Source organism: Alosa sapidissima, chromosome 10 (assembly GCF_018492685.1).
Source record: "Alosa sapidissima isolate fAloSap1 chromosome 10, fAloSap1.pri, whole genome shotgun sequence".
NCBI classification, from domain to species: domain Eukaryota; kingdom Metazoa; phylum Chordata; class Actinopteri; order Clupeiformes; family Clupeidae; genus Alosa; species Alosa sapidissima.
This window is the reverse complement of record NC_055966.1, coordinates 35,128,313-35,152,366: the sequence shown is the minus strand read 5'-3', so window position 1 is coordinate 35,152,366 and position 24,054 is coordinate 35,128,313. Positions and strand designations below refer to the sequence as shown.

The following is a 24,054-nucleotide window of genomic DNA, read 5'->3' as shown; positions in this document are numbered from 1 at the left end:
ATGTGTTGCAATTTCAAAAACAGAGGCATGCTTTATATCCTCGTATTCGGTACGGTTTGCTGTTTATTGTGATAATAGGGTTTCCCACATGTTGTGTGAAGGGTTAGTGAGATATTACAACCGAGAGTAATGGGTGTGCACTGTGTGCAAAATGCAAATATGATTAGCCTAAATTGCACGTCGGTTCAATGATAATTTTCTCGCGAACCATTTATCACAGCAACTTGGCGCTAATATCATTGGAAAGCTTAGATTCCGCTTGTTCACATGATGGGTGATATCATGTATAGGTTTAGTTTAGTTGAACCTCATCTGCCAGGTATTTGACCTACCACGTTGACACTTCAGCGTGAAAAATACTCAAAGCATAGGCCTACCTAAAGCCGGGGGAATGCGCCTGGGATGGCTTTTGAAGTAGCATCGCAAATGAGAGAAAATTTAGAAAATTCCACAGACAGGGGGTGCTCTTGAACCCTCTCACCGTCTCTGAAAGCATAACCGTGGCTCAACAGGTAGATCTATAGGCTAAACTCATTTTTCAGGCATCTGACCGACCGGGTTGACACTTCAGCGTGAGAAATCGTGGGTGTGGCGTGTGAGTGTGTGAAACTAATCAAATGCGTGTGTCTCACGGCCAATGCGTGAGAGTTGGCAGCTATGTAAGACCAGTCGCTCCATTGTTTTCATCACATGTGATGTAAGAGTGACAGGTCTAAGCTCACTAGGGTGTGGCTTCTTAGGGACAGGGGTGAGACATGAGGGCTTCCACAGTGTTGGAACTTGTCCAAGGCGTAGGCTCAAATTGAAGATGTGCTTCAGTGGATCCCCCAGTTCAGCAGCACAGGCCTTGAGCAGCCTTGGACACAGTCTGTCAGGCCCCGCTGCAGTTTTTTTAGTTGGGCTGTCACTTGATCTGTTGTAATGATGGGGGGTGTAAGGGGAGGGGAGGGGTGCATCTGGGATCTGTGTGTCTGATGGCTGTTGACTGAGGTCATGTTACCTCATTGTTCGTGATCGCCATGTGGGGGAGGGGTGCAATATCCAGTGAGTTACCTGGGGGTGGTAGACAGACCGACGCCATTGGAGCTGGAGCAGGGCAGTCAAACCTGTTGTAGAAGTGGTTCAACTGGTTCGCCCTATCCAGGTCCATATACGCGCATCCACACGCACAGACACATATGCATGCAAACCCACCCACACAACCAGACACACACACAAAGGCAGGCACACACACACACAGGCACACACATACAAGCATACACAAAAATTGCAAGAGTAGGTGATGGAGTAGTAGATGAGGACAAATTGACAAGCGCAACCTGAGTCTTTGTCGTAAAATTCCAGGTAAGCTGCTGTCCACCGAAACACACCACCGCACTGCGCACTCCCCCCCCCCCCCCATTAATGCACAAATAGGCTGACACCAGACATAATTTCACTGCATTTCTTACTTCCAGTAACTATATGCACGTGACAATAAACTTCCTTGTATCCTTGTATCCTTGCTTCCCCTGCTGAATATCAGTCCATAGCAGGTAAGTCCATGGCAGGTAACACGCTTACCTGTGCGCTTGTGTCACAGAGGAAACAATGTCCGGTGGCAAACAGCAAACTGCCTACGTGGCCGCATTACTGCTAGTAAGCGCCGGACTCCTTGAAGTGGCATGGCGCTCGCCACTTTGTAGCTTTGGGCCCAAAACGGTCATGGCAGTAATAGAGGCCCTGCTGCCTGAGCTGCGTGGCGGCGATAATGGCTCCCTCTGGTGGCGATGAACCGGCGGCGCAATTATGGACCGTTGCCCTGCTGTGCTGCACCACCAAGAAAACTTTGTCGGCCTCCCTAGCTAACTCATGGGGGTCAGTGATGCAGTGGAACCTCACCTCTCTAGGTAACTGCTAGCTAAAAGTTCTTTGAACAGGAAACAAGGGGCGTGTTCGCCGAGAGGAGCCAGCATGTGATCCATTTTTTCCGATGGCTTTGCATCGCCCTAGACCACTCGGCAAAAATAACCGACAGGCACGTTCGGAAGGGCTAAACTCGTAAGTACCTAGCAATTCACCTTAAAGGGAATGACAGATGTCACTCTCATTGGTTTAAAGGATGTTACGCCCAGAACACACAGTGATTAAGAAACAGAAGAACCCTTTTCAACAATGTGCCCGATGTCTGATCACAGTTCCCGGTCAAAAATGACCGCTGCATTATAACTTTATAACATAAATCCATAGTAAATGCCCTAAATGTCTTTAAGCTTTGCGTCTCTGACCAAGCGTTTCAGATCACCAAGATAGTACACACACACACACACACACAACACAGTTGCCCATGGCGCCAGACCACCAGGCGAGCTAATACAACATTGAAAACACTGTGAACACACCGCAACAAGGCAGTCCTATCTTTGGGTGATGAGACAGTGACACCCAGAGGCTGTTCCTAATGTAACGTTTAAAAGCACAAATGAAAGACTTCATACTATTCAATAAGTAGCCTGCATGAATACCCTGTATTAATATGTTGTTAGAAAGCCTAATTCTTTAATTGTAGGCAACCATTTTCTTTTCTGTGTGGCCGGTAGCAGTTGTCCCCCAACATTTTTGTATTAATAATGTGTTATTAGCACCTGCCCCACTGCTCCTGTGGTGTTCCCCTAACCTTTTATCTTTTTATCCATGTGACCATTTTTATTTCATGTACTCTTTTATTCATTTTACCTTTTTGTTTTTGTATGAGTATTATTTATTTTACCTTCTTATCTCTTTTTCCATTCTTATTATTTAATTCAAATTTATGTCATGTCTTTTTCTATGTACTGGTAGCCTGGCGGGCCATCCTATATCATTGAAATGTATAGTCTGGAATCGAGCCATTCACCTCGCTTAGTCCAAGGGGCGGGCAGAGAATTGTCTTTCAAACTGCCTAAGCAGATTTTATATAACGTATACTGTATATACTTAATTTAAGTACACACATTCCTCCCAGTTCTATAATGTATATAGTTCTGTTTATGGTACCAGACAGACTTTTTATTGAAGGCCATGGACAAGTTATCAAAAGACAGTCAAGTGTCTTCTTTGTTTGCTTGTACTATATGTTTGCTTTTTCTGTATGTTAATCACATGAGAAATGTGACGGGTAATAACCTGGAGATTGGCCAGATGTTTTTTTGATTGTACTAATGTGAGTGGTATTGCTTATCTAAGTCTTATGTCTTATGAGTGTACAGTTGTTGGGCAGGATGCAAGGTGTCTTTAATGATGAATATTTTCTGTAATGCTCTGGATACCAATAAAAAAAATGTAAAAAAAAAACTGCCTAGGCATGCAATAGGCCAGCGCTACGACCATATCCGTATCCGGTCGGCAAAACGGCAAATACATCTTTCTTCGAAAGGAATGACTTAAGTGCATTGTGTTGCTCAACTTTCAAAGAAAAGCACAAGTCCAACTCCTCCAAAGTTGACACCAACACCGATTCAAACAACCGCTCTTCGTTCGCCATAGCCACCTTCCTTGTTGTTCACCGTCGCAGGACTGTCGCCATCCTGTTAAGCCCGTCTTAAGACTCTCTAACAAAATAGAGCGCTGTGATTGGATGACGTCCACGGCGTCAGCCAATAGAAATGGTTTGATACTAGACGTACAGGCTGAGCAAATTAATTTGCTGCCGCTAGGGTCCGTCTAGATTTCTAGGCTAATATACTGGGGTTTTACTGTGTAAAACGTTTTGTTTATTACTCATTTTCAAATAATGATAGATGATGTGCTAGGTAGGAGTCAAACTAAAACTACAACTCACACAACAGTTCAAGCTGTAAATGTTTCAATATTTTTAGCTTTGTACTTTTTTGTGAAGACCTAAGCTGAGAACAAAATCACTGCAACATATTGCTAGGCAGAAAACCACTGGCATGGCCCCAGGCGTGGCGCGACTAACTGGGGCACCTGCACCATAGGCTGGCAACCTGGGTTCGATTCCCGCCCCGGACTCTCTCTGCCGCTCGGTTCCGGTCATTCTGCACTGTCCTTTCATTAAAAAGGCCAAAAAAATATTAAACATGATTGAATTAAAACAGCTGTCATTTTTTTTATTATAAAAAAAGAGAAACACACACATTTATACAAAACCACTTTAAAAAAATCACAATCATTTAAAAAGACAGTAAACTGTTCAGTCAGCAGTTTGGGAGCTTTCCAGCCTCTCTGAACTTGACGGCGAGGTTGTCATCTGCCCGTAGGGGAAAGGACAGTGGGCGCTTCTGGTAGTACATGGGGCTTCCCTTCAGGTTCAAGATGACGTCTGAGAGCAGGTGGGCTCTCTCCACCCCGCAGCCTGGCGCATCGTGACTCAGAGAGGTGAAGTGCACGTGCAGGTGGTAGTAGGACGGCTGGTAGTGCAGGTAAATACGGAGCTTGCAAGCAGGGACACTGAACTTTTTAAGAATGGCCTCCTGTGGAAGTCAATGTTTCAGTAATTTTATTCCGCCATCCTTCATCGTTACATTACTTTTGTGTTACTGTGTTAAAATGTTTCTATGGACACTGTTGAGACCGTCTCTGTAGGTGTTATGTTTTTTATATTGTTATCTATCTATCTATCTATCTATCTATCTATCTATCTATCTGCAACGTCTCTGCTCCTGCGTTGTGCTGTGTGAGAGGTGGAGTGGCTACGGTAGAGCGGAGAAAGCCAACGTGTGCTTCTTTTTACCGATATATTTAGCGATATCTTTTGCATTACTTATCCAAACAACGTCAAACCTGGCACTGCACTTACTCGTGCCCGTAGCAAGACACTTGTCAAGTTTGGAAAACCAGACTAACAGTTCGACAGATATGCAAGCCTACAGTGCTGTGTGAGAGGAGGAGTGGATACAGTAGAGTGGAGAAAGCCAATGTGTGCTTCTTTTACCGATATATTGAACAAGATCTTTTGCATTTCTTGTCCAAACAACGTCAAACTTTGAACTGCACTTACTCGTGCCTGTAGCAAGACACCTGCCAAGTTTGAAATCGAACGGACAAACAGTTTGACAGATATTTGGTTAACACACACACACACACACTGACACACAGACTGGCAGATGTTCCTGTAATTTATAGATAGATAGATGTAATGTTTGTTGATATTTTTGTAAGTCACTTTCGACAAAGGCATCTGCCAAGTAACAAACATATTATCGACACACACAAGCTTTTTTGCAAGACTTACCTGCCCTTTCCTCAAGATGTTTTCAAGCAAAGGGACGTGCTCTGATCTGAGGTCCCTCAGGCTCTTTATGTCCCTTGAACGAACAATGGCAATCAAGTACAGGTCGTCAAGCTAGGACAGAAAGGACACACACACACACACAACACATTCAAATGAGTTAGACACTGCTAGGATTTAAGCAATTTATCATGCAATTGAAATTGAAATGAAAACAAAAAATGTAGGGTAAAAAATACACAACAGGATGACAACTACATAAGACCAAATTGGCTTGAAATAAAAGATGCTATAAGCGATGTTACGTAGTTTCTAATCTCAAACATTTTTGTCACATACCGCAAACATCACCTTACCATCCGCTAGCTGCCTGTGCCCTGAATACACTATAAAAAAAATGCGGTCTCAGAGGACAGCCCAGGCTCCAAAAACAGCAATAAAAACAGCTTGGTCTAGCCTGGACCATAAAAACATAAACTGTTCCAGCCAATCAAAGACGACATGCGCGTTAAGGAGAATTTCGATTGCACGGGAGAGAGTAGCGAGCTAGCTCTCTGTTTTGTTTGAACGTCAACAGAAGTGATGTTACCCAACATCGCTTAGAGCACCTTTCATTTATCAAGGAAACACACACACAAACAAGTTGAGCTAATGTATACATAAATACATTTGATCAATGCATTGTGACAGGTATGACAGCAACATATGAATACCTTCCAGGAACCTTACCTGCTTCATGTCCCATTTAAAATCTGGGAGCAAAACAAAACCAGTTTTGGGATCTGGATCTTCACAAATTATCCGTTCAGCCTCTGCTTTTTTCTCCAAGATATTGTAAACCCACTGCAAACAGGAAGGTCAAGTAAACAGCATTTAAAAGGCAGAAAGTAAAGGACTACAAGGGGGACTACCAGTGCAATTGCAGTCAGCAGATACGATAGCTAGCCATGTTGCGGGTTCAAGACTTGGCAGGTGCAGGGCTGAACTGCACGGTCGGTCAAATTCAGCACAGTTACACCAACAATAGGCAACTCAGAAATTAACAATGTTAACAATGTGGGGGAGGGAGGGGGGCAGCAACATGCACACCTGCACACTGAAGCTTTGGCTCTGAATGTAGGGGAGGGTGATAGAACGATAGTCCTCCTCCGTCTCCTCCACCAGGAATGTCTCCTGGACCTGGTACTTCTTCACATGCTTTTGGGTTGCTGGGCAAATCACTGTTGTTTTCATATCTGAGTGGTAGTGAAAGACAAGGATACAGATGTCAGTTTAGAGCTTCACGTTCCTGAATTCATTGTTAAACAGTAATCAGTGAAGAAGGGACGTACAATTGACCAGTCTGGTTTACATAGCACACAGTAAATGTCAAGCAAACCTATATGGAACAGAATAAACTTCATACACTTGGGGTTGGACTGTGACTCACTACCATCCCGAGATGATCTGCAGGGCGAGGGGGGCAGGTCTGAGTACCTACCGCTTAGATGGGCTGGAGGAATGAGCTGGTAAGTGCTGTAGATGTCATTTTTCATCTTCAGCTCCAGGGTGGAGTCTTTCAGCATCTCAGCGAGGGAGTCATGGCCTATGGGAGTCTTCTCCATGATTACAATTGCCTCCTGGTCCTCCACCTTGATGGGAAAAGAAAAGAAATGTCTGTTTTCAGTGTTCAAAAGAACTCATATGCAATCATGGGGGGTGCTATTTCATTTCCATTTGAATAAAAGCACTGAAATATTGTGGCAAAATATTAATTCTACTTTCTACCCAAAGTAATCCAGAATGGTTTCAGGGTGGTAACGGTAAACCACAATAGAATTCTCAACATGGTAAATAAAGACACGTTCTGTATCTGCATGTCCCTGATGCCCTCAGTAAGCTTCACTCGGTACTAAGGAAGTTTAATCTGCCTAAGGAGCTGCTGATCACTTTCTACTCAGCCATCATTCAGTCTGTCATCTGCACCTCCATCACTGCCTGGTTTGGGTCAGCCACCAAACGGGACAGGGCCAGACTGCAACGGGCAATTAGGGCTGCAGAGAGGATCATTGGAGCTGACCTTCCCTCCATCCAGGACCTGTACCCGTCCAGAGTCAGGAAAAGGGCAGCTAAAATCTCTAGAGATCCCTCACATCCTGGTCACAGACTGTTCAACCTCCTTCCCTCTGGCAGATGATACAGGGCACTGTTTGCCAAAACCAGCCGACACAAAGACAGCTTCTTCCCCCAAGCAGTCACTCTGTTGAACACTCAGTAAAAGCCCCCACCCTCATGCTGAACAAGTCAATCAACACTGTTCTGCTCATCTACCTCATGTGTACTTCAACCTTACAGTTACAATAGTATTATTAATACATGATCATTGCACTGAACTGCCTTGCACTATATTTATTTTTAATCTTAAACCTCAGTCTACTGATATTGCACTATCCCCACCCTTTCAACTGTATATTGCATCTTGCTTGTGTCTTGCCATGGCACCCTTGACAGGGACAACAAGGAAGCGATCATCTTCACCTGCACCCCCCCCCCCCCCTCCCCTGGCAACTGCACTACCATATCCCACCCATAGTGTCTATCTATTTATTTATTAGCAACTGCACTACCATATTCCACCCATAGGGTCTATCTATTTATTTATTAGCAACTGCACTACACTATACCACCCATAGGGTTTATCTATTTATTTGCAAATGTACATACTGTATTTATTATCATACATAGACATGTTCTACTGCCTTCATTCTATTCTTACTGTTCTGTTTTATTCTCATACACAGACATGTTCTACTGCCTTCATTCTACTCTTACTGCTCTGTTTTTATTCTTTTTCTCCTTTATGTTTTTTTTTTTTTTTTGTATCCTTATATGTTATGTGAATGTTTATTTGTTTATCCTTATATGTTAAGTGAATGTTTATTTGTTTATCCTTATATGTTATGTGAATGTTTATTTGTTTATCCTTATATGTTATGTGAATGTTGTACTTGCAAGCAAAGATTAACCTGGAGTCAAATGTCTTGTTTGTGTACGCAAACCTGGCCAATAAAGCTGATTCTGATTAAAATTCATACACACCCCTCACAGAACCATGGGAGTACCACCCCAGAACTGTGCATATGCTGCCACGCTACAATATTGTAGCAATGTTGTTAATTTGCTTTCAGAGGTGCAGTAAATGAAAATGTTTTGTTCTGAGTCAGATATACTAATGTGCATGAGTGTTAGGATGTTTTTTTTATTTTTAAATGTTTGCGGGTGTAGGTGTGTTTAATCCTGAATGCTTTGACCCTTGGTTTGGGATGCTTGACATAATTTGGCGTTTCCATTAGAACTGAATTTTGAAGTAGGCCTAGTTCAAAACCGAAATGGTGAACTATGAATTTGAACCATTCATCTTTAATCAGTGTGAACTGAACTTTGACTGCCTGTTTTATGGTTGTTTTTGTTTGACCAGGAAAATGTATGAGTTTTATAAAGCACAGGTGGTGCTTAACATTAACATATTGTTGGTTGTTAATTATATTATTATTAGGCCTATACAATGAATGCATCACAAAATGCGCCTGTAGTCACATTTCCGTAAAAACATAGACATCACAATCGAGAGCTGTTTTCTGAGAGCGCAACACACAAAGCATTAGGTCTGACTAGTAAATTTGTCAAATATATGCACAATCGATTTATGGCACCATATTTCTATATTACATGCTAACGTGGGTTTTAAGATTAGTCTAATCAGTTAGGCTAGCTAGTGCTAATTTATCATGCAGAACCGAAAACAGAAGTAGCCTATGCTTCGCCAGTTCCTTCGCATGTATCATAACCGTGAGTGATTTCCACAAACTACCTTAGGTTTGGTCAGGTTTTTATTTAACCAAACTGCATTAGTAACTGCATACCTCTCCATGAATGAATATTGTTTTCTCCCGCGTTGAATCACGCAGCACTGACTTAATTAGAAAATTTGCTAAAACATTTTGATGTGCAGATCCTTTGCCACTGTTCGTATCCGTTTGTGTTTCAATTTTCTGTTTCTTCCGATCGGTTGATTCCTCTTCTTGACTGACTTCTGGCCTTTGAACAGTATCCGACATGGTTTAACGTTACAAAATGTGCAAAAACTAGACTAATGCCCTGTCTTCTCAGTAAGAAATATAGTCGAGAGAGAGAAGGTGCATTCATTCAATGATGGCGTAAGACAGTTTCCTGAAGAGTAAGTTAGGCTAACCAATTACAGACAAGGCAGAACCACCGAGTAAGAATGACGCTATCGAAGCCATGGAGCAGATGCTGATTGGCTGTTGAACACCACATGTGATTACACGTGTTGTAAACATACACATTTTGTAACCCTTCTGATTCAGTGTTACAAAAGACTGCAACACGCTGAGGTTGCCTTGCTTATCAAGGAAGGAAGAAAACTGTAGCCAGCTGGGATAGTGGACAGTCGACGTAAGTGCTTTACCTTTTACAAAGTTATCGGTCACTCAAAACCTGGATGCTGGTTGTTACTGATAATTATTAGCACACCACCACCACCACATCATCATCATCATCATCATCAGACATGAACATGTACAATTGAAAGTTTGCGTAGGTCCAGCAGCAACTTCAAATTTGTCAACAACAGTTAAAAGGGTGCTCTGAAAAGAGTTGGCCTAGTTATGTTTTCTATCTATTATTCATGCGTTTCTAAAAATAAAACGGCTACTTTTGTCTCATCAGCGCTATATCGCCATGACGCACAATTGTATTCACTGGTTTCGGAAAGGACTGCGGTTGCATGACAACCCAGCCTTGATTGCAGCCATGCGAGACTGCAAGCAGCTCTACCCCGTGTTCATTCTTGACCCTTGGTACCCTAACAACACAAAAATTGGCATCAACCGCTGGAGGTTTTTGATTGGGGCCCTCAAGGACTTGGACTGCAGTTTGAGAGAACTTAACTCCAGGTATTACTAGCCTATGCCTACTTAAGATGAACCACCATATGAACCAGTATTAGGCCTTCTCGTAATGCATATTCTGAAGCCTGCTAAACAAATTCTGTCTGTGCCTGTTCCAAATAGGCTCTTTGTGGTGAGGGGAAAGCCAGATGAAGTACTCCCTGAACTATTCAACAAATGGAAGATCACACGCTTGACTTTTGAGGTGGACACTGAGCCACATAGCCTGCAGCGGGACGAGGAGGTCCTGAAACTGGCAAGGGACCACGGAGTGGAAGTTATCCAGAAGATCTCGCACACACTTTACAATCTTGAGAGGTGAGACCTCATGGGACCCGTCTCTTCATTACTGATACGGATCATGTATTTCATTATTTATGTAGCCTATATTGGAGTGATTTGGTGGTTGTTGTTGTTGTTCAGAATTATAGATGAGAATCATGGGAAAGCACCACTGACCTACGTGCGCTTCCAGACAGTTCTGAAGGGCGTGGGGCCACCCAAACGACCAGTGCCTCCTCCCACTCTGGGAAACATGAAAGGTGTTTGCTGTGAAATACACACATTAAAAATGGTAGGAAATCAAACTCTTAAAGTGTAACTCCAGCGAAAATTGACCCTAGGGTATTTTTCTGCATTCAAATAAGCCGTGGAGACAGTATTTTTCGTTGATCAACCACTACAGAGCTTTCTGCGGTATACACTATAGCAAAGTCCTTTTAAGCAAGTCAGTCCACTCGTCGGCCATATTGCAACGCTTTTTGGGTAATCATCGGGCATCCTCTAGCGGCGAGTTCACAACACATGATTGGCACGATGTCTTCACAACACACCATATGATTGGCTGAATGTATTCACATGTCGACGTTTTGCCTCGGAAGGGGTGATGGGGTGTGATATGCGTAGACAGCCCCATGTATTTCTATGGAGGATTTTTTGAGTGCTGTGTCTCATTCAGTCTCTGGCTATAGCCTCAAATCGCAGTGGACTAGCTAAGGGCCATGAGCGAAACGCATCCCAAATAGCATTTTTTAATCAGTAATATTGTTAAAAACCGCACCAAATGTCGGCAGTAGCTTGCTCATGTTCCCTACACATAAAACAAAGCACTAACAACGTAGTTAGCGAACCCGGAGTTACTGTTAAGAACACTTACCAGTTGTCCCCTACCAGCTCCTCCAACCCAGTATCGCAAGGATTGGTTGTACTGTCACGTTTGGTTAATCTATTATTCGTGCTGGGGTTGGGGGAGTTGGTAGGGGGACAGTTGGTAAGTGTTCTTAACAGTCTTCTGTAATGAACTCCGGGTTCGCTAACTACGTTGTTGGTGCTTCGTTTTATGTGTAGGGACCCTGAGCAAGCTACTGACGAGGTTTGGTGCAGTTTTGAACAATATTACTGGTTAAAAAAATGCTATTTGGGAAGCGTTTCGCTCATGGCCCTTAGCTAATCCACTGTTTGCGATTTGGGGCTATAGCGTATACCGCAGCAAGCTCTGCAGTGGTTGATCAACGAAAAATACTGTCTCCACAGCTTATTTGATGTGTTTTTCGCTGGAGTTACACTTTAAGTGTTTGCTCTTTGTAAGTCTTTATTGGACCTTGTGTCAACAAACATACCATAAATGTTTGTTGATACATGGTCCAATAACTAAGACTTCTGAAGAACAAACACTTCAGAGTGTGGTTTTTATTTTTATATATTGTTTTCTAACTCGCATCCAAGTTTTGGAGTTGAGTTTACCTGTTTCTGTACATTAAACATTGAGTGTGAGAAATTTCTGAACCTTAGACTTTAATTTAAAGTGTAAATGATTTACAAAGCTGTCAGTTCCATTGTGTATTTTACTCCTAGATTAAATGTTGTAAATGATAATCTGTAAATGGAATGTGACTTGCCATTTTGAACAGCTGTTGTATTGCATCTGTAGGAGTGTCCACTCCATGCACAGACAAGCATGAGGAGAAATATGGCATCCCCACTCTAGACGAACTTGGGCAAGATCCCCAGCTGGCCTGTCCAGAGGTCTACCCTGGTGGGGAGCAAGAGGCTCTGAAAAGACTGGATGAATACATGGACAAACAGGCACACGCCTCCTACATGTTGAATAGAATGGGTTAAATAGTTAAAATTGAAGAAATTGTCGAAGAATGTCCCACCATGCAGATTCATGGATGTGGCACTGAATTGAACATTGCATTTTAATATAAGCATTTGTTATGCTAATTCTAGGCATGGGTGTGCAGTTTTGAGAAGCCCCAGACATCTCCTAATGCATTGAGTCCCAGCACCACTGTCCTCAGCCCCTACATACGCTTTGGCTGCCTCTCGGCACGCACTTTCTGGTGGCGACTCAGTGCTGTCTACCAAGGCGTAAGTTACAGCCGGCAGCAGTTCCACATCAATTCTCTTTAAGTAACTGATCTTGCTCTGGGGTGGGACATGCAAATTGACCCCCTTCGCTCCACATCTCCTGCAGAAAAAACACTCCCAGCCTCCAGTGTCCTTGCATGGGCAGTTGCTGTGGAGAGAGTTTTTCTACACCGCTGCCTTGGGAGTGCCCAACTTCAACAAAATGGAGGGCAATCCAGTGTGCGTGCAGGTGGATTGGGATAATAACCCAGATCATTTGGCTGCATGGAGAGAGGTACATCCAAAGATCTTATGGGTCCTGCCACTCTGCAGCCAGAAATATATGCTGACAGATCCGTAACTCCACATATGACGGTCAAGCATACATTATAATGCCACCACATTTAATCTATAATCAAAATGTTATATCTAAATAAATAGCATTTACAATATTTAACCCTCACTGCTGAAATAAGTCAAAATGATTAACTAAATTGTGTTGACCTGTTCTCTGAATGAATTAATTGAGCAAAAAAATTTAAAACATGTGCGTGTAATGCGTATGACCTTTCGTAGGCTCGCACAGGATTTCCCTTCATCGATGCCATCATGACCCAGCTGCGGCAGGAGGGCTGGATTCACCACCTGGCCAGACATGCCGTGGCTTGCTTCCTCACCAGGGGCGACCTGTGGGTCAGCTGGGAGGAGGGACAGAAGGTCCACTTCTATCACATTTATACTTCAAGTTTATCTTGTCTTTGTCAACGTCTTTTTTTATAAAGCGCTTTGATGAGTGGCTGTTTGTTCTAGAAAATGTGTTATGTACAGTAAATAAATGTTTATTTAGCCTACTTAAAATCTCAAGGAATATCTGCACACTAGCTCCCCTCTCTTGAGCGTGAGGCTCAAAACGTTACTTCTGGTGTTACTCTAAACTAAATAAGTACAAGGGAAGCTTGTGTGCGGATATTCCTTGAGATTTTCTATGGCAATACTTTTTCTTCCAGCACCTGGATTGGATGTGTGCACGTTACATTTTTTTTTTTATTTGTATTACTATATTTAGCCTACTTACTAACTTAAACAATAAGACAATGAGCCATTTTTGAACATTTCAAACAATGCAGAAATCATTCAATTGTCTTGAGTTGAGGGCTTAAGAATGTAACATCAGTCATGCCTTGTCTAACGTCTAAGTTTGGTAATGTCATGTAATAAGGTGTGTGTGTGTAATGGTAGCCAGCTGGTCCGTAGCTGTGCAGAGTGTAAAACATCCCTCCTGACACCTAAGAGATGTGTTAGTGAGAGAGCTAGCAGCCTGGCTTTTAGCTTGATTGCTAGCACACCCAACTCCTTATCCAAGCTACTGTACTGTAGCAGCCTGGCTTTTAGCTTGATTGCTAGCACACCCAACTCCTGATCCAAGCTACTGTAGCAGCCTGGCTTTTAGCTTGATTGCTAGCACACCCAACTCCTGATCCAAGGTGCTGCTGGTTGCGGGTTCGAGTCGGGGTGAATGAAGGGCTGAGCCGTTTGGTTCAACAAAACACAGATTACATACAGCACGTGTAAATATGGTATTGTAAGCTATTTAAGTAATCTACTAATGCTTTCTAATATCTTATCAGGGCCCGCAAATTGAACCATTTGGTAACAACTTCTGAATTGTTTTTTTTTTTTTTAATAACAACATAACAATTATCATAAATTATTAACACAAAACTCAAGTCATTAAACCAAAAATTAGATATGACTGCTGGTTAAGTTTGTATACCTACCTTAAAGTGGTACATCAGTAAACCATTGATTAATAGCTCAGAAGTGAGATGCAGTAAAGCATAAAGAGGTAGTCATTGTTGTAGTCCTCTCACTAATGTTTGCTGCGGTTGCAGGTGTTTGAGGAGCTGCTGTTGGATGCTGACTGGGCTTTGAATGCTGGGAACTGGCAGTGGCTCTCAGCAAGTGCCTTCTTTCATCAGTACTACAGGGTGTACTCACCCATCGCCTTTGGTAAAAAGACAGACAAGCATGGAGACTACATCAAGTAAGGGAATATTAGGAATTGTGACTTACATTTCTGAATGCGGTTTGTAGTGCACTGTCCTGCATAATATAGCCGTTTACTGTGACAGTCTAGCACGCAGCTGAAAATCTGTACTGTTTTAGGAAATATCTCCCTCTTCTGAAGAAATTCCCTGAGCAGTACATATACGAGCCATGGAAAGCGCCACGCAGCGTTCAGGAGCAGGCGGGGTGCATTGTGGGAAAGGACTATCCACGGCCCATTGTGGAGCATGAGGTCATCAGTAAGAAGAACATCCAGCGGATGAAGGCTGCCTATGCCAAGCGCTCCCCACAAACGGATGAGTCCCCGGCCAAAGAGAAAGGTAGGCTGGTGTCAATGTTCAAAAGGCTGCTAATTGTCTCTCCAGATATTGTTGTCATGTCCTACTGATATGATCTATGTTTAGAAAAATGGGAGTTGTTTGTATTGCTCTGTATTTTCCATTGCTCTATATTGGAGTGAGAAGACTTATTTCTGTTTTCTTTTCTCAGGTAAAAAGCACAAAGGGGAATCCATTAAAGATATGCTGACCAAGAAAAAGAAGAAATCTGCATGAATCCGCACATAAATTCCCTGTTTCAAAATACAACTACTGTTTATTGAAAATTTGGATTTAAAAAGTCCTGCAAGACCTTTAACTGACACGCAATAATTCCCAGTGATATTCTATCTGTTACAAAATATCCTTTTTATTCAAAACATTTTTTTATGCTGCAATTATTATACATCATGTCACTGTTCTTGATCCTATATTAAAGGATAATTCCAGTGTGATTTTGACCTAAAGTGTGTTGAAACATGATACCGAGTGTGAATGTATGTCTCATAGCTCACCTCGGCTTGTCCCCTGCACTCAGAAATCTGGCGCTAGTTAGCCAATGCTACCAACACAGTGTTTCGTTGTGGTGCCTCGGGCATCGGCCTAGCCATGCAAATAAATCACTGTTTTACACCATTTACGAGGCTCAAAGTAGCTCCATACTTCATTGGTAGACTTCTGAGGGCCTTGACATTTAAAACGAGACATAGAGAACTTTGAAAAAGCACTGGTAGTTTATTTACAAGACGATTTATACAGACAGTACCTTAAGGAATTTTACCGTTCGACGCCATCTTGAATTTAGTCACGATAAGTCGAGTGATGAGTACGAATGAACAAGTATGATAAGGGATCAGATTCCAAAAATAATTCCGTGAAAATGCATGGATTACAGTTGCTGCTACTGGAAGCAACTGAATCCATGCATTTCCACTTAATTATTTATATATACTTGGAAGTCTACCAATTAAGTATGGAGCTACTTTGAGCCTCGTAAATGGTGTAAAACAGTGATTTATTTGCATGGCTAGGCCGATGCCCGAGGTACCACAACGAAACACTGTTGGTAGCATTGGCTAACTAGCGCCAGATTTCTGAGTGCAGGGGACAAGCCGAGGTGAGCTATGAGCAGGCTTGGAATTTCACCATTCTGGGGGCAAGGCCACTTGGCCTTCAGTTGGGCATATTTGGTGGGGGGCACAAAGGCCAAAGTTACCTATACAGTAGCATATAAAAATTATCAAAGTTGTATTTAGCCTATTCACTGCAGTAGACCTGCATCACTGTATGAAACGTTACAAAAACATGAAACATGACATATTACATAGAACTGTAAATCATCTGATCATCTAATAATTACAGATATCTAGGCTATATATAACATTTATTTTATATTTGGCCTGCTATGAAATCATGTATTGAACAATTTAAGCACAGCTCAGCTTTAAGAAACTCAAATAGCCTAGATGCATGCTTAGCATTTTGTGGTCATTAAGGCTACTTTCACAAACTCTTAGTCAGCTGTCCTCTGATTTACCAATATCTAGGCGATATTTGTAACATTTATTTTGTATTTGGCCTGTTATGAAATCATGTGGAACAATTTAAACACATTGTAAAACTTCAAGCCCAAATTTGGAGACATCCATGCATGTCGAAATTTACTGCAAATTCAAAACTGGATTACTCTGGAACGGCTAACTGTACAGGGGACTGCTTTACACCTTTGTGTTCGGTAAGGTCTGCTGTTTATTCTGATATATGGTTTGTCGTGTTAAAAGAAGGGTTCGTGAAGTATTCCACCGAGATGAATGGGTAGGGAGATCATGGACGCAAAACCTTCGGTAGAATGTATGATTAAATTGAATTATATTATTTACTTTTCTCGCGAACCGTTCAACACAGCAATTATCGGCTAACATCATTTAAAAGCTGAGAAAAAGCTCTTTCATGTGATACTTGTGATGTCTGTGTGATGATGAGTAGGCTAGGCTACTTCGCGAGTAGTTCAACTGAGAAGAATGGTGGACGCACTTTCTTTCTTGCCTGTCACTTTCTCCACTGCTAAAAGACTAAATTAATTTGCGCTGTGAATGCTAAGATTATTTTGACAGGCCACAGGCTAAATAAAAATCGCTATTAGTAGGACGGAAAGCAGAATATTGAAAGAAGGGGGCACCAAGGCCACCGTGGCCTGTAAACCTCTGATTTTCAAAGGGGCATCATGGCCAACGCAAGGGGCTACGACGGCCATGGCCGTCGTGGCCGCCGTGAAATTCCTACCCTGGCTATGAGACATACGTTCACACTCGGTATCATGTTTCAACAAACTTTAGGTCAATATCACACCAGAATTCTTCTTTAAATTGATGCTGCTCAGTACCTGTTGCAAATAAACCTTATTTTCTTTGTGTTTAAAATGAGCCTCCACATTTTGTCTTGTGTCAGTGTGGGGCAGTGTGGCAGATGTTATGGGAACCCTGTGTGTAATTAATGCCAGTTTTTATTTTCAGCCGATTTTACAGAAAAGAAATGCGACATCTGAGACCAGTGGCCTTATGGTTCAAAGGTTCATGCTTGAAAATAGCTCTGGCTGGAGATGGGTACACAAAACCCCTCTGTTCTCATAGCGAGTGCCCTCTTCTCTGTGCCATTGTATTGGACGTAGGGAGCCTGCTATACCATCCCAGGCCTGCGGCGGCATCTGCTCACTAAATAACTGAGTGCTGAGTCACAAAACAGAAGGCACACAACATACAATCATAGAGATAACAGTCGCAACCAAACCTTGGCTGTCATTCTGTTCTAAATGTCGAGATACCACTCTGCAAACACTGAGGAGAGAATCTTAAGATCCATGAAGGTGACTACGGGAGAGAAATAGTGTGTGTGTACCGTCACATGAATTACAGCTTTTTGCGATTGCTTATGTAGCCGACCTCAAGGCTAGGGGAACTTGGGCCAGCACAAAGCAACTTCTTTACACTTGAAATTAAAAGAACAAAGGCAGCAGGTGTTCAGGCATGGAGACCATGGAGTTCATTTTATTAAAGATCAATATAAAAATATGCATTAAAAGGATCATTTCCTAAATCCTTGTGACTCATGGTCATTTCCATCCATTAACACATCACAAATACAGTAACATCAACGATTGCACAGACAAAGGATAAGTCCCCCCATTAAAACTAGCGCTCCTTACTTAATCACGACCACTACATAGATGTAAACACACATATATATCTCTCCCAACACAACATACAATCATCACTTCAAATCCAGTCATCAAAATGCACTTAACATCAACTGATAAATCTGCATATCAATACTATGTGCTCGGCTCATTACTCAAACAATGCTCAAACAAACGTTGCAACCTTAACAGATATTGTTCACAGAGGAGCAACACTCTAATCATTCGACTATTTTAAATACACATTGACAATTCAACATCAGTTTAAAAGCCATCAGAAAATAGTGACTTTACACTTGAAAGGAAAAGAACAAAGAAGCCAGGTGTTCAGGCATGGAGACCATGGAGTTCAAAGTAGGATCCTCACCTCCTTCTCTTATCCTGCCTACCCTGGTGAGTGTGATCTGGCACACCCCATTGCCCCCTAGTGGACTGGAGTTGACCTAAAATGCTTTGCCACATTAACCAAATACCAGTTTATCCCAAACCTTCATAAAGCATGCTAATACAAGGTACCAACACAAAAGAAAGGGGGGGGGACTGAGGGTTAGTACACTCATCAACCGCTACACTTACAGTTTTTTTTATGAATGCCGAAACACTAACAGATTTATACAGTTATTTTCTCATAAATCCTTTGACAGCTCTTTTGCTTTCCCCATGGCCCCAGTAGCCAGCAAAGTCAGTGCAGCTCTGGGTAAAATGGGCAGAGGTCTCACATGAGATACAAAACTCATGGACCTTTTATACACATGCACTAAGTACAATCAATCATGTAATAGTAGCCTATAAACACAAGTTGACACACCTATCAGGCCAAACATTCATATCAAGGGTATGTAAAACTTTTGATTAGACTCTTAGGTGATTTCAGTTATTGTTTAAAAAGGGCTCAAACAATTATGTGATAATCAATGGCTTCAGAACTGGCCAGTATTTCATCAATTCTGCCTGGGTACAACTGCATCTGCATGTCATGTCACCCCATACCCTGTTGGAATCAGTTGGAAAGAGTGATGCCACTCTGATCCTGAATGGAAAAACAAGTCCATGTGAAACCTGGGAAAACATCAACCCCTGTGTGTAATGTTTGAAGACTTGACCTGACAATTTCACTGTTACTTAGTAATCAATGAGTGGAGTGTCTCATGATTATAATGTACAGAAAGGATTTTTCCTCTGTTTTCCCTGGTTTGAGCGACAATTGCCTTCACTTTTCTTTAGTTGAAAACATCTTACGTCATTTTGGAATTTCAGTTAATAGAAATGCCCAGTGTAATTATTCTGGATGTGTTGACCAGTTTGGTCAGTCAGTTCTAAAGACTGTGCTGTGGGATCCCAGAGTTGCTGAGTCACTCGTCTCTTTTGCTCTAAAGTTCTTTGTCATCTGGATTGTTAATGTAGAAATGATAATTAAATAGTCTGTTGATCTTACACCTGAAAATCAATGACAACAAAATCACAACTTTTGCTGTGTTTTGTGAACAGGTAGTGTAGAGAGTGAAAACTTAACTTATACATCATGAAAATCAATATTCTCATTGCTGACCTTATTTGGCCTGGAACAAAGAGCCTAGACAGAAATAGGTGAAAGAAACCCACCAGGGAGAGATATTATGAAAAGGAGATGTCAAGTCAATTATTCATCTGTTGCTAACCTCACTTGTTATACAATAAAGAACTGAGTATAGAAACACAGTGATGCAGGAGAGTTGTTGCACAACATCACCAGATCATTCTTCTGGGAAACAGAGGCAGGTATTGCTATCAAGGTAAGTGCTCCCTCAGTCTCTTTTGAAAGTAAACTTGAATCCAAAGAGAAAATGTAGGCTTTTGCTCAAAAAGTGTTCTTCAGTCTTTGACCTCCTCACACGACCATTGTCTTCACCATCATCCTGTGTGCAGGAGACTGCCTCTAAAAAAATAATGATGCATTATGGGTATTCTTTTCTCTTTCTCTTGCTCTCTCTTTCCCCTATAGTATGGAGGCTGCTATCAGTGTGTTGGTATCCCAGTTCAAGGTGTTTGCTGGGAAGGACGGATCCTCAGACACGCTAAGTCGTGATGAGTTCCACAGCCTGGTGGCTTCCCAGCTGCCCAACTTTGTCAAGGTATTGATGGGTTATGTAGTTCAGTACAGAGCTAACAGGCCCATATTACAGTGTCTAGGTGTATATTTGAACTACAAAGTTGTAATCCTGTAATGTAGTCCTGTAATGTTACAACATTTTTGTGTGTTCTGAGTCTAAATTATTACAAAATGCATTTCTTGGCCATAAATGTCATAGGCTACACGAGAATGACACCATTTTATAATATAGCCCATGTTGTGCTGCTTGGCGGCTTGCTTGGCCGTGTCCGCCATCTGTGTTTGCATGTGTGAATGGGTGAATGTGAAGCATTACTCTGTAAAGCTCTTTAAATGCTCAGAAGAGGAGAAAAGCACAAAAGCACAAAGAAAAATCCATTTACCATGTGCTGCTCTAACAGTTTACAAAGTAATGCAGAAAAAATATCTGTAAATGTATGAGTTGAGGGAATCCTATTTCATATTCTGACAATAGTCCACCCAAAGCAGTAGCTGAAAAGGCGAGAAATGCAGCAGTTTTCTGCAGTGCTGCTTTGCATCCACAAGAGGGCAACATTGACAAAGTCAGTCAAAAGAAAACATAATGTCTGAATTTTGGGTGGGCAACATAATAGGTCAAATTGGATCAAAATTGACATAAACACAAAACACAAACACAAAACTACAAAAAGCTACTACCTAGCTCGAGTTTCTGCAGGATGGGCAGTATTTCTGATACATGTATTTCAAATACAAAATAGTATTTTGTCATTTGTATTTTATTTTGTTGAAGAAAAGAGCTTTGTATTTTATAGCAAAGTATAGGTGTCCTACTTTTGGTGATGTGATGACATCATAAAAGTGCAGAACAATCAATATAGTCTCTGACTGATGCTGACTTAGTAATTCGCCCAGACTTGTTGTGATCATAATATTGAGATTCAGGAAGATTCAGGAAGATGATCCAGTGCAAGATGAGTAACTTGTAAGTTGCTTACACACCCTCTCATAGAGGGAATATACTCCCTCTCATAACCTCAAGTTTCTTGAGAACTTTAGTCTTCCAATCGGAACACATGGAACCGGTTATGTGGCATGCATTAATGATTTCAGAGACTTGGCTCCACTTTGTACAGCTTGACAAGTTTGGTTGTGACTTTTTGAGTGCATCTCTGATACAGTATTTACAGTATTTGATTCTATTTTAAAATACATTTTGATGTATTTTTGTCCATCCCTGCCAACAGCTAGAGCAGGTAGCTACAGTGCTCCACTCTGGGGGCTTAGCCCACCCTGACCCCTGACCCCTGCCTAGAGCTGGCCCTGCACCCCCTGGTCAAGCACTCCTAGAGCCCATGTTACGCTTGTCCTTAGCACCCTAGTAGGCCACAGTTATTGTTACAATCCCCTGAGCTTCTAAATTGAAGGGAAATGTCTACAAAACACAGGTCACAAGCTCTACTGTATGCATCCCAACCCACACCTGTTCCCTGTTCCTGTGTGTGGTATGCGCTACTGTATGCATCCCAACCCACACCTGTCCCCTGTTCCCGCGTGTGGTATGCGCTACGAGGAGCACGATGAGAGTAACGGAGAGGAAGTCATCGTCACAGTCACAGAAAAGTGAAGCCGAACGCTAGCCCTGTCCAGCATGTCCAGCTCCCCTGCCAATAGTGTAATTAACTTGGCTTAAGTATACAAAGGACATCCAATCTAGGTCTTAAACATTTATAAGGGCAGTAGTTGAGGGAGAATACCCTAGCCTGTCAGGAATTGTGCCATCTATTATTTTAATGCTAACTATGGTCATGTTATTGTGGTTTGGACGAATGTCCGTTAAAGCCAAGTTATGAGTAGTAATTGGTTAATATATATATATATATATATATATATATATATATTTTAGAATTTCCACAAAAAACGTCAACAAAAATTGGAAAATTACTATTTCTAATCTAATCCAATTGTGTTTGTTACTTCATATTTAAAATATACTGAAATAACTCAAACTCATATACAAAATATACTGAAATAAATCAAAACAACAAATATCAAAACACGGTTAACATGAACACAATAAAACATAAATAGAAACTCACCAAGCATGTTACTTATGACAAAGCCACAAACGCCAAGTGCGTAGTGGTACTTTAACACAAAACATTCTGATTAGGCTGACACCTACACCTGTGTCATCCATTTAAAATGCAGCAAAGTGAGTGACCTAATTTGCACTATCCTGTTTGAACTATTCACGTGATTTAGAAAAACCAGCACAGCATAACTTTAATTGCAGTAATGACTGACAGCTCATGACAGCGGATAAAGCGATGCACACAGGAGCCTTTCATACAGACACGCTGTAATTGTTCAGATCTTACACGAGAGTTTCACCCGGCAAAAGGCAACCGCGAACAAGTTTAGACAAGACAAGCGCTAATGGAGCTCCTCCCACTTTCATTTCCCCAGAATGCCAGCAACCCTGCAGCCGTTGACAAACTCATGGGCTCATTGGATGAGAACAAGGACGGGGAGCTGACTTTCATGGAGTTCTGGCATCTTATTGGCACATTGGCCATCCAGCATGGAGGATTCAGCCAATAGTCAAGACACAAATGGGTTCTCATGATTCAGTGTTGTGTTGTGTGCTCATCAGGGCTGCAGTGTATGTTGACATTAAATGATCAAGCGACAAATCAAATCATTTTGAACACTCTCTCTTTTAGTTGTACCATGTTCATAGTACAGCATTATACATCTGATGTAAACAACTGAACAGCTCCATATACAGTACAGAAAGAACACAGTGGCTCTGTTTGATTCCGTCTTGCTCTATGCAATTCCCTCATTTGCTTTGCGTTCCATTGCTTCACTCTGCTTCTCCGACCAGTCTGTTCCATCCCGCTGGTGGGACGCTATAATTATGCCTGTTCACAATGCCAATGTCTCGCTCTCTCTCTCTCTCACACACACACACACACTCTGTCTCTCTCTCTCTCACACACACACACACAAACACACACTCTCTCTCTCTCACACACACACACACACTCTCTCTCTCATTTGAAGGAAAACCGGATGATATGTTTGTTTTGCATTATGTTGAGTAATTATGTGTGAACTCCTCTACAGAAAGAAGTGTTTCAGCAATCTTAAATTCAAACACTCTCAAACAAAACTCTTACAGTTTGAATAATAAACAGTCACATCACATTAATGTTGTCTGTCTGTTTTACTGATGTGTACTTTCTCAGAGGATTTTTATTCCATAATATATCTCTTATGCCTATCATGTGTTTCAAGCGATGCTGTTGTGTGTGCTGTTTCTTGTTGTGTTGTGTGTGCCATGTGTTGTGTGTGCTGTTTCTTGTTGTGTTGTGTGTGCGATGGGTTGCGTGTGCTATGTGTTGTGTGTGCCATGGGTTGCGTGTGCCATGTGTTGTGTTGTGTGTACCATGGGTTGCGTGTGCCATGTGTTGTGTTGTGTGTGCCATGGGTTGCGTGTGCCATGTGTTGTGTTGTGTGTGCTGTTTCTTGTTGTGTTGTGTGTGCCATGGGTTGCGTGAGTCATGTGTAGTGTTGTGTGTGCCATGGGTTGCGTGTGCCATGTGTTGTGTTGCGTGTGGTGTTTCTTGTTGTGTTGTGCGTGCCATGTGTTGTGTTGCGTGTGCCATGTGTTGTGTTGTGTGTGCTGTTTCTTGTTGTGTTGCGTGTGGTGTTTCTTGTTGTGTTGTGTGTGCCATGTGTTGTGTTGTGCGTGCCATGTGTTGTGTTGTGCGTGCCATGTGTTGTGTTGTGTGTGCCATGTGTTGTGTTGTGTTGTGCGTGCCATGTGTTGTGTTGTGCGTGCCATGTGTTGTGTTGTGTGTGCTGTTTCTTGTTGTGTTGCGTGTGGTGTT

General features: G+C 42.0%; 3 protein-coding genes across 4 annotated transcripts; 2 read left to right on the top strand and 1 right to left on the bottom strand.

Moving 5' to 3' along the window:
• Positions 1-4,062: 4,062 nt before the first annotated feature.
• On the bottom strand, positions 4,063-9,429 carry dcps (decapping enzyme, scavenger). Its single transcript, XM_042105709.1, has 6 exons — positions 9,112-9,429; positions 6,690-6,840; positions 6,299-6,444; positions 5,939-6,052; positions 5,213-5,323; positions 4,063-4,451 (listed from the first exon to the last, which is right to left on the bottom strand). The coding sequence occupies exons 1-6, from the start codon at positions 9,304-9,306 to the stop codon at positions 4,176-4,178; spliced, it is 993 nt and encodes a 330-aa protein (XP_041961643.1). The 5' UTR covers positions 9,307-9,429; the 3' UTR covers positions 4,063-4,175.
• A 96-nt stretch (positions 9,430-9,525) lies between these two features.
• On the top strand, positions 9,526-18,194 carry cry5 (cryptochrome circadian regulator 5). Of its 2 annotated transcripts, none has more exons than XM_042105687.1 (11): positions 9,526-9,664; positions 9,938-10,164; positions 10,282-10,476; positions 10,582-10,700; positions 12,089-12,243; positions 12,391-12,531; positions 12,638-12,805; positions 13,087-13,227; positions 14,403-14,554; positions 14,677-14,897; positions 17,408-18,194. In XM_042105687.1, exons 2-11 carry the CDS (start codon positions 9,950-9,952, stop codon positions 17,437-17,439), a joined length of 1,539 nt encoding a protein of 512 aa, XP_041961621.1. In that variant the 5' UTR covers positions 9,526-9,664; positions 9,938-9,949; the 3' UTR covers positions 17,440-18,194. The 2 variants fall into 2 exon arrangements, with proteins under 2 accessions (XP_041961621.1, XP_041961620.1); XM_042105686.1 differs by lacking the exon at positions 17,408-18,194 and adding an exon at positions 15,067-15,349 and having other exon boundaries at positions 9,527-9,664.
• A 1,579-nt stretch (positions 18,195-19,773) lies between these two features.
• On the top strand, positions 19,774-23,185 carry LOC121719946 (protein S100-A11-like). Its single transcript, XM_042105722.1, has 3 exons — positions 19,774-19,859; positions 20,069-20,198; positions 22,625-23,185. The coding sequence occupies exons 1-3, from the start codon at positions 19,789-19,791 to the stop codon at positions 22,757-22,759; spliced, it is 336 nt and encodes a 111-aa protein (XP_041961656.1). The 5' UTR covers positions 19,774-19,788; the 3' UTR covers positions 22,760-23,185.
• The last annotated feature ends 869 nt before the right edge of the window (positions 23,186-24,054 follow it).

Coding starts and splice junctions, on each gene's coding strand:
- dcps (XM_042105709.1), bottom strand. CDS start 9,306: ATGTCGGATACTGTTCAAAGGCCAGAAGTCAGTCAAGAAGAGGAATCA. Junction 6,841..9,111: donor CAATATTCATTCATGGAGAG/GTATGCAGTTAC, acceptor TTTCCCATCAAG/GTGGAGGACCAGGAGGCAAT. Junction 6,053..6,298: donor GCCAAAGCTTCAGTGTGCAG/GTGTGCATGTTG, acceptor TCCTGTTTGCAG/TGGGTTTACAATATCTTGGA.
- cry5 (XM_042105686.1), top strand. CDS start 9,950: ATGACGCACAATTGTATTCACTGGTTTCGGAAAGGACTGCGGTTGCAT. Junction 12,532..12,637: donor TCAGTGCTGTCTACCAAGGC/GTAAGTTACAGC, acceptor CATCTCCTGCAG/AAAAAACACTCCCAGCCTCC. Junction 13,228..14,402: donor GCTGGGAGGAGGGACAGAAG/GTCCACTTCTAT, acceptor CTGCGGTTGCAG/GTGTTTGAGGAGCTGCTGTT.
- LOC121719946 (XM_042105722.1), top strand. CDS start 19,789: ATGCAGGAGAGTTGTTGCACAACATCACCAGATCATTCTTCTGGGAAA. Junction 19,860..20,068: donor AGGCAGGTATTGCTATCAAG/GTAAGTGCTCCC, acceptor TTTCCCCTATAG/TATGGAGGCTGCTATCAGTG. Junction 20,199..22,624: donor AGCTGCCCAACTTTGTCAAG/GTATTGATGGGT, acceptor TCATTTCCCCAG/AATGCCAGCAACCCTGCAGC.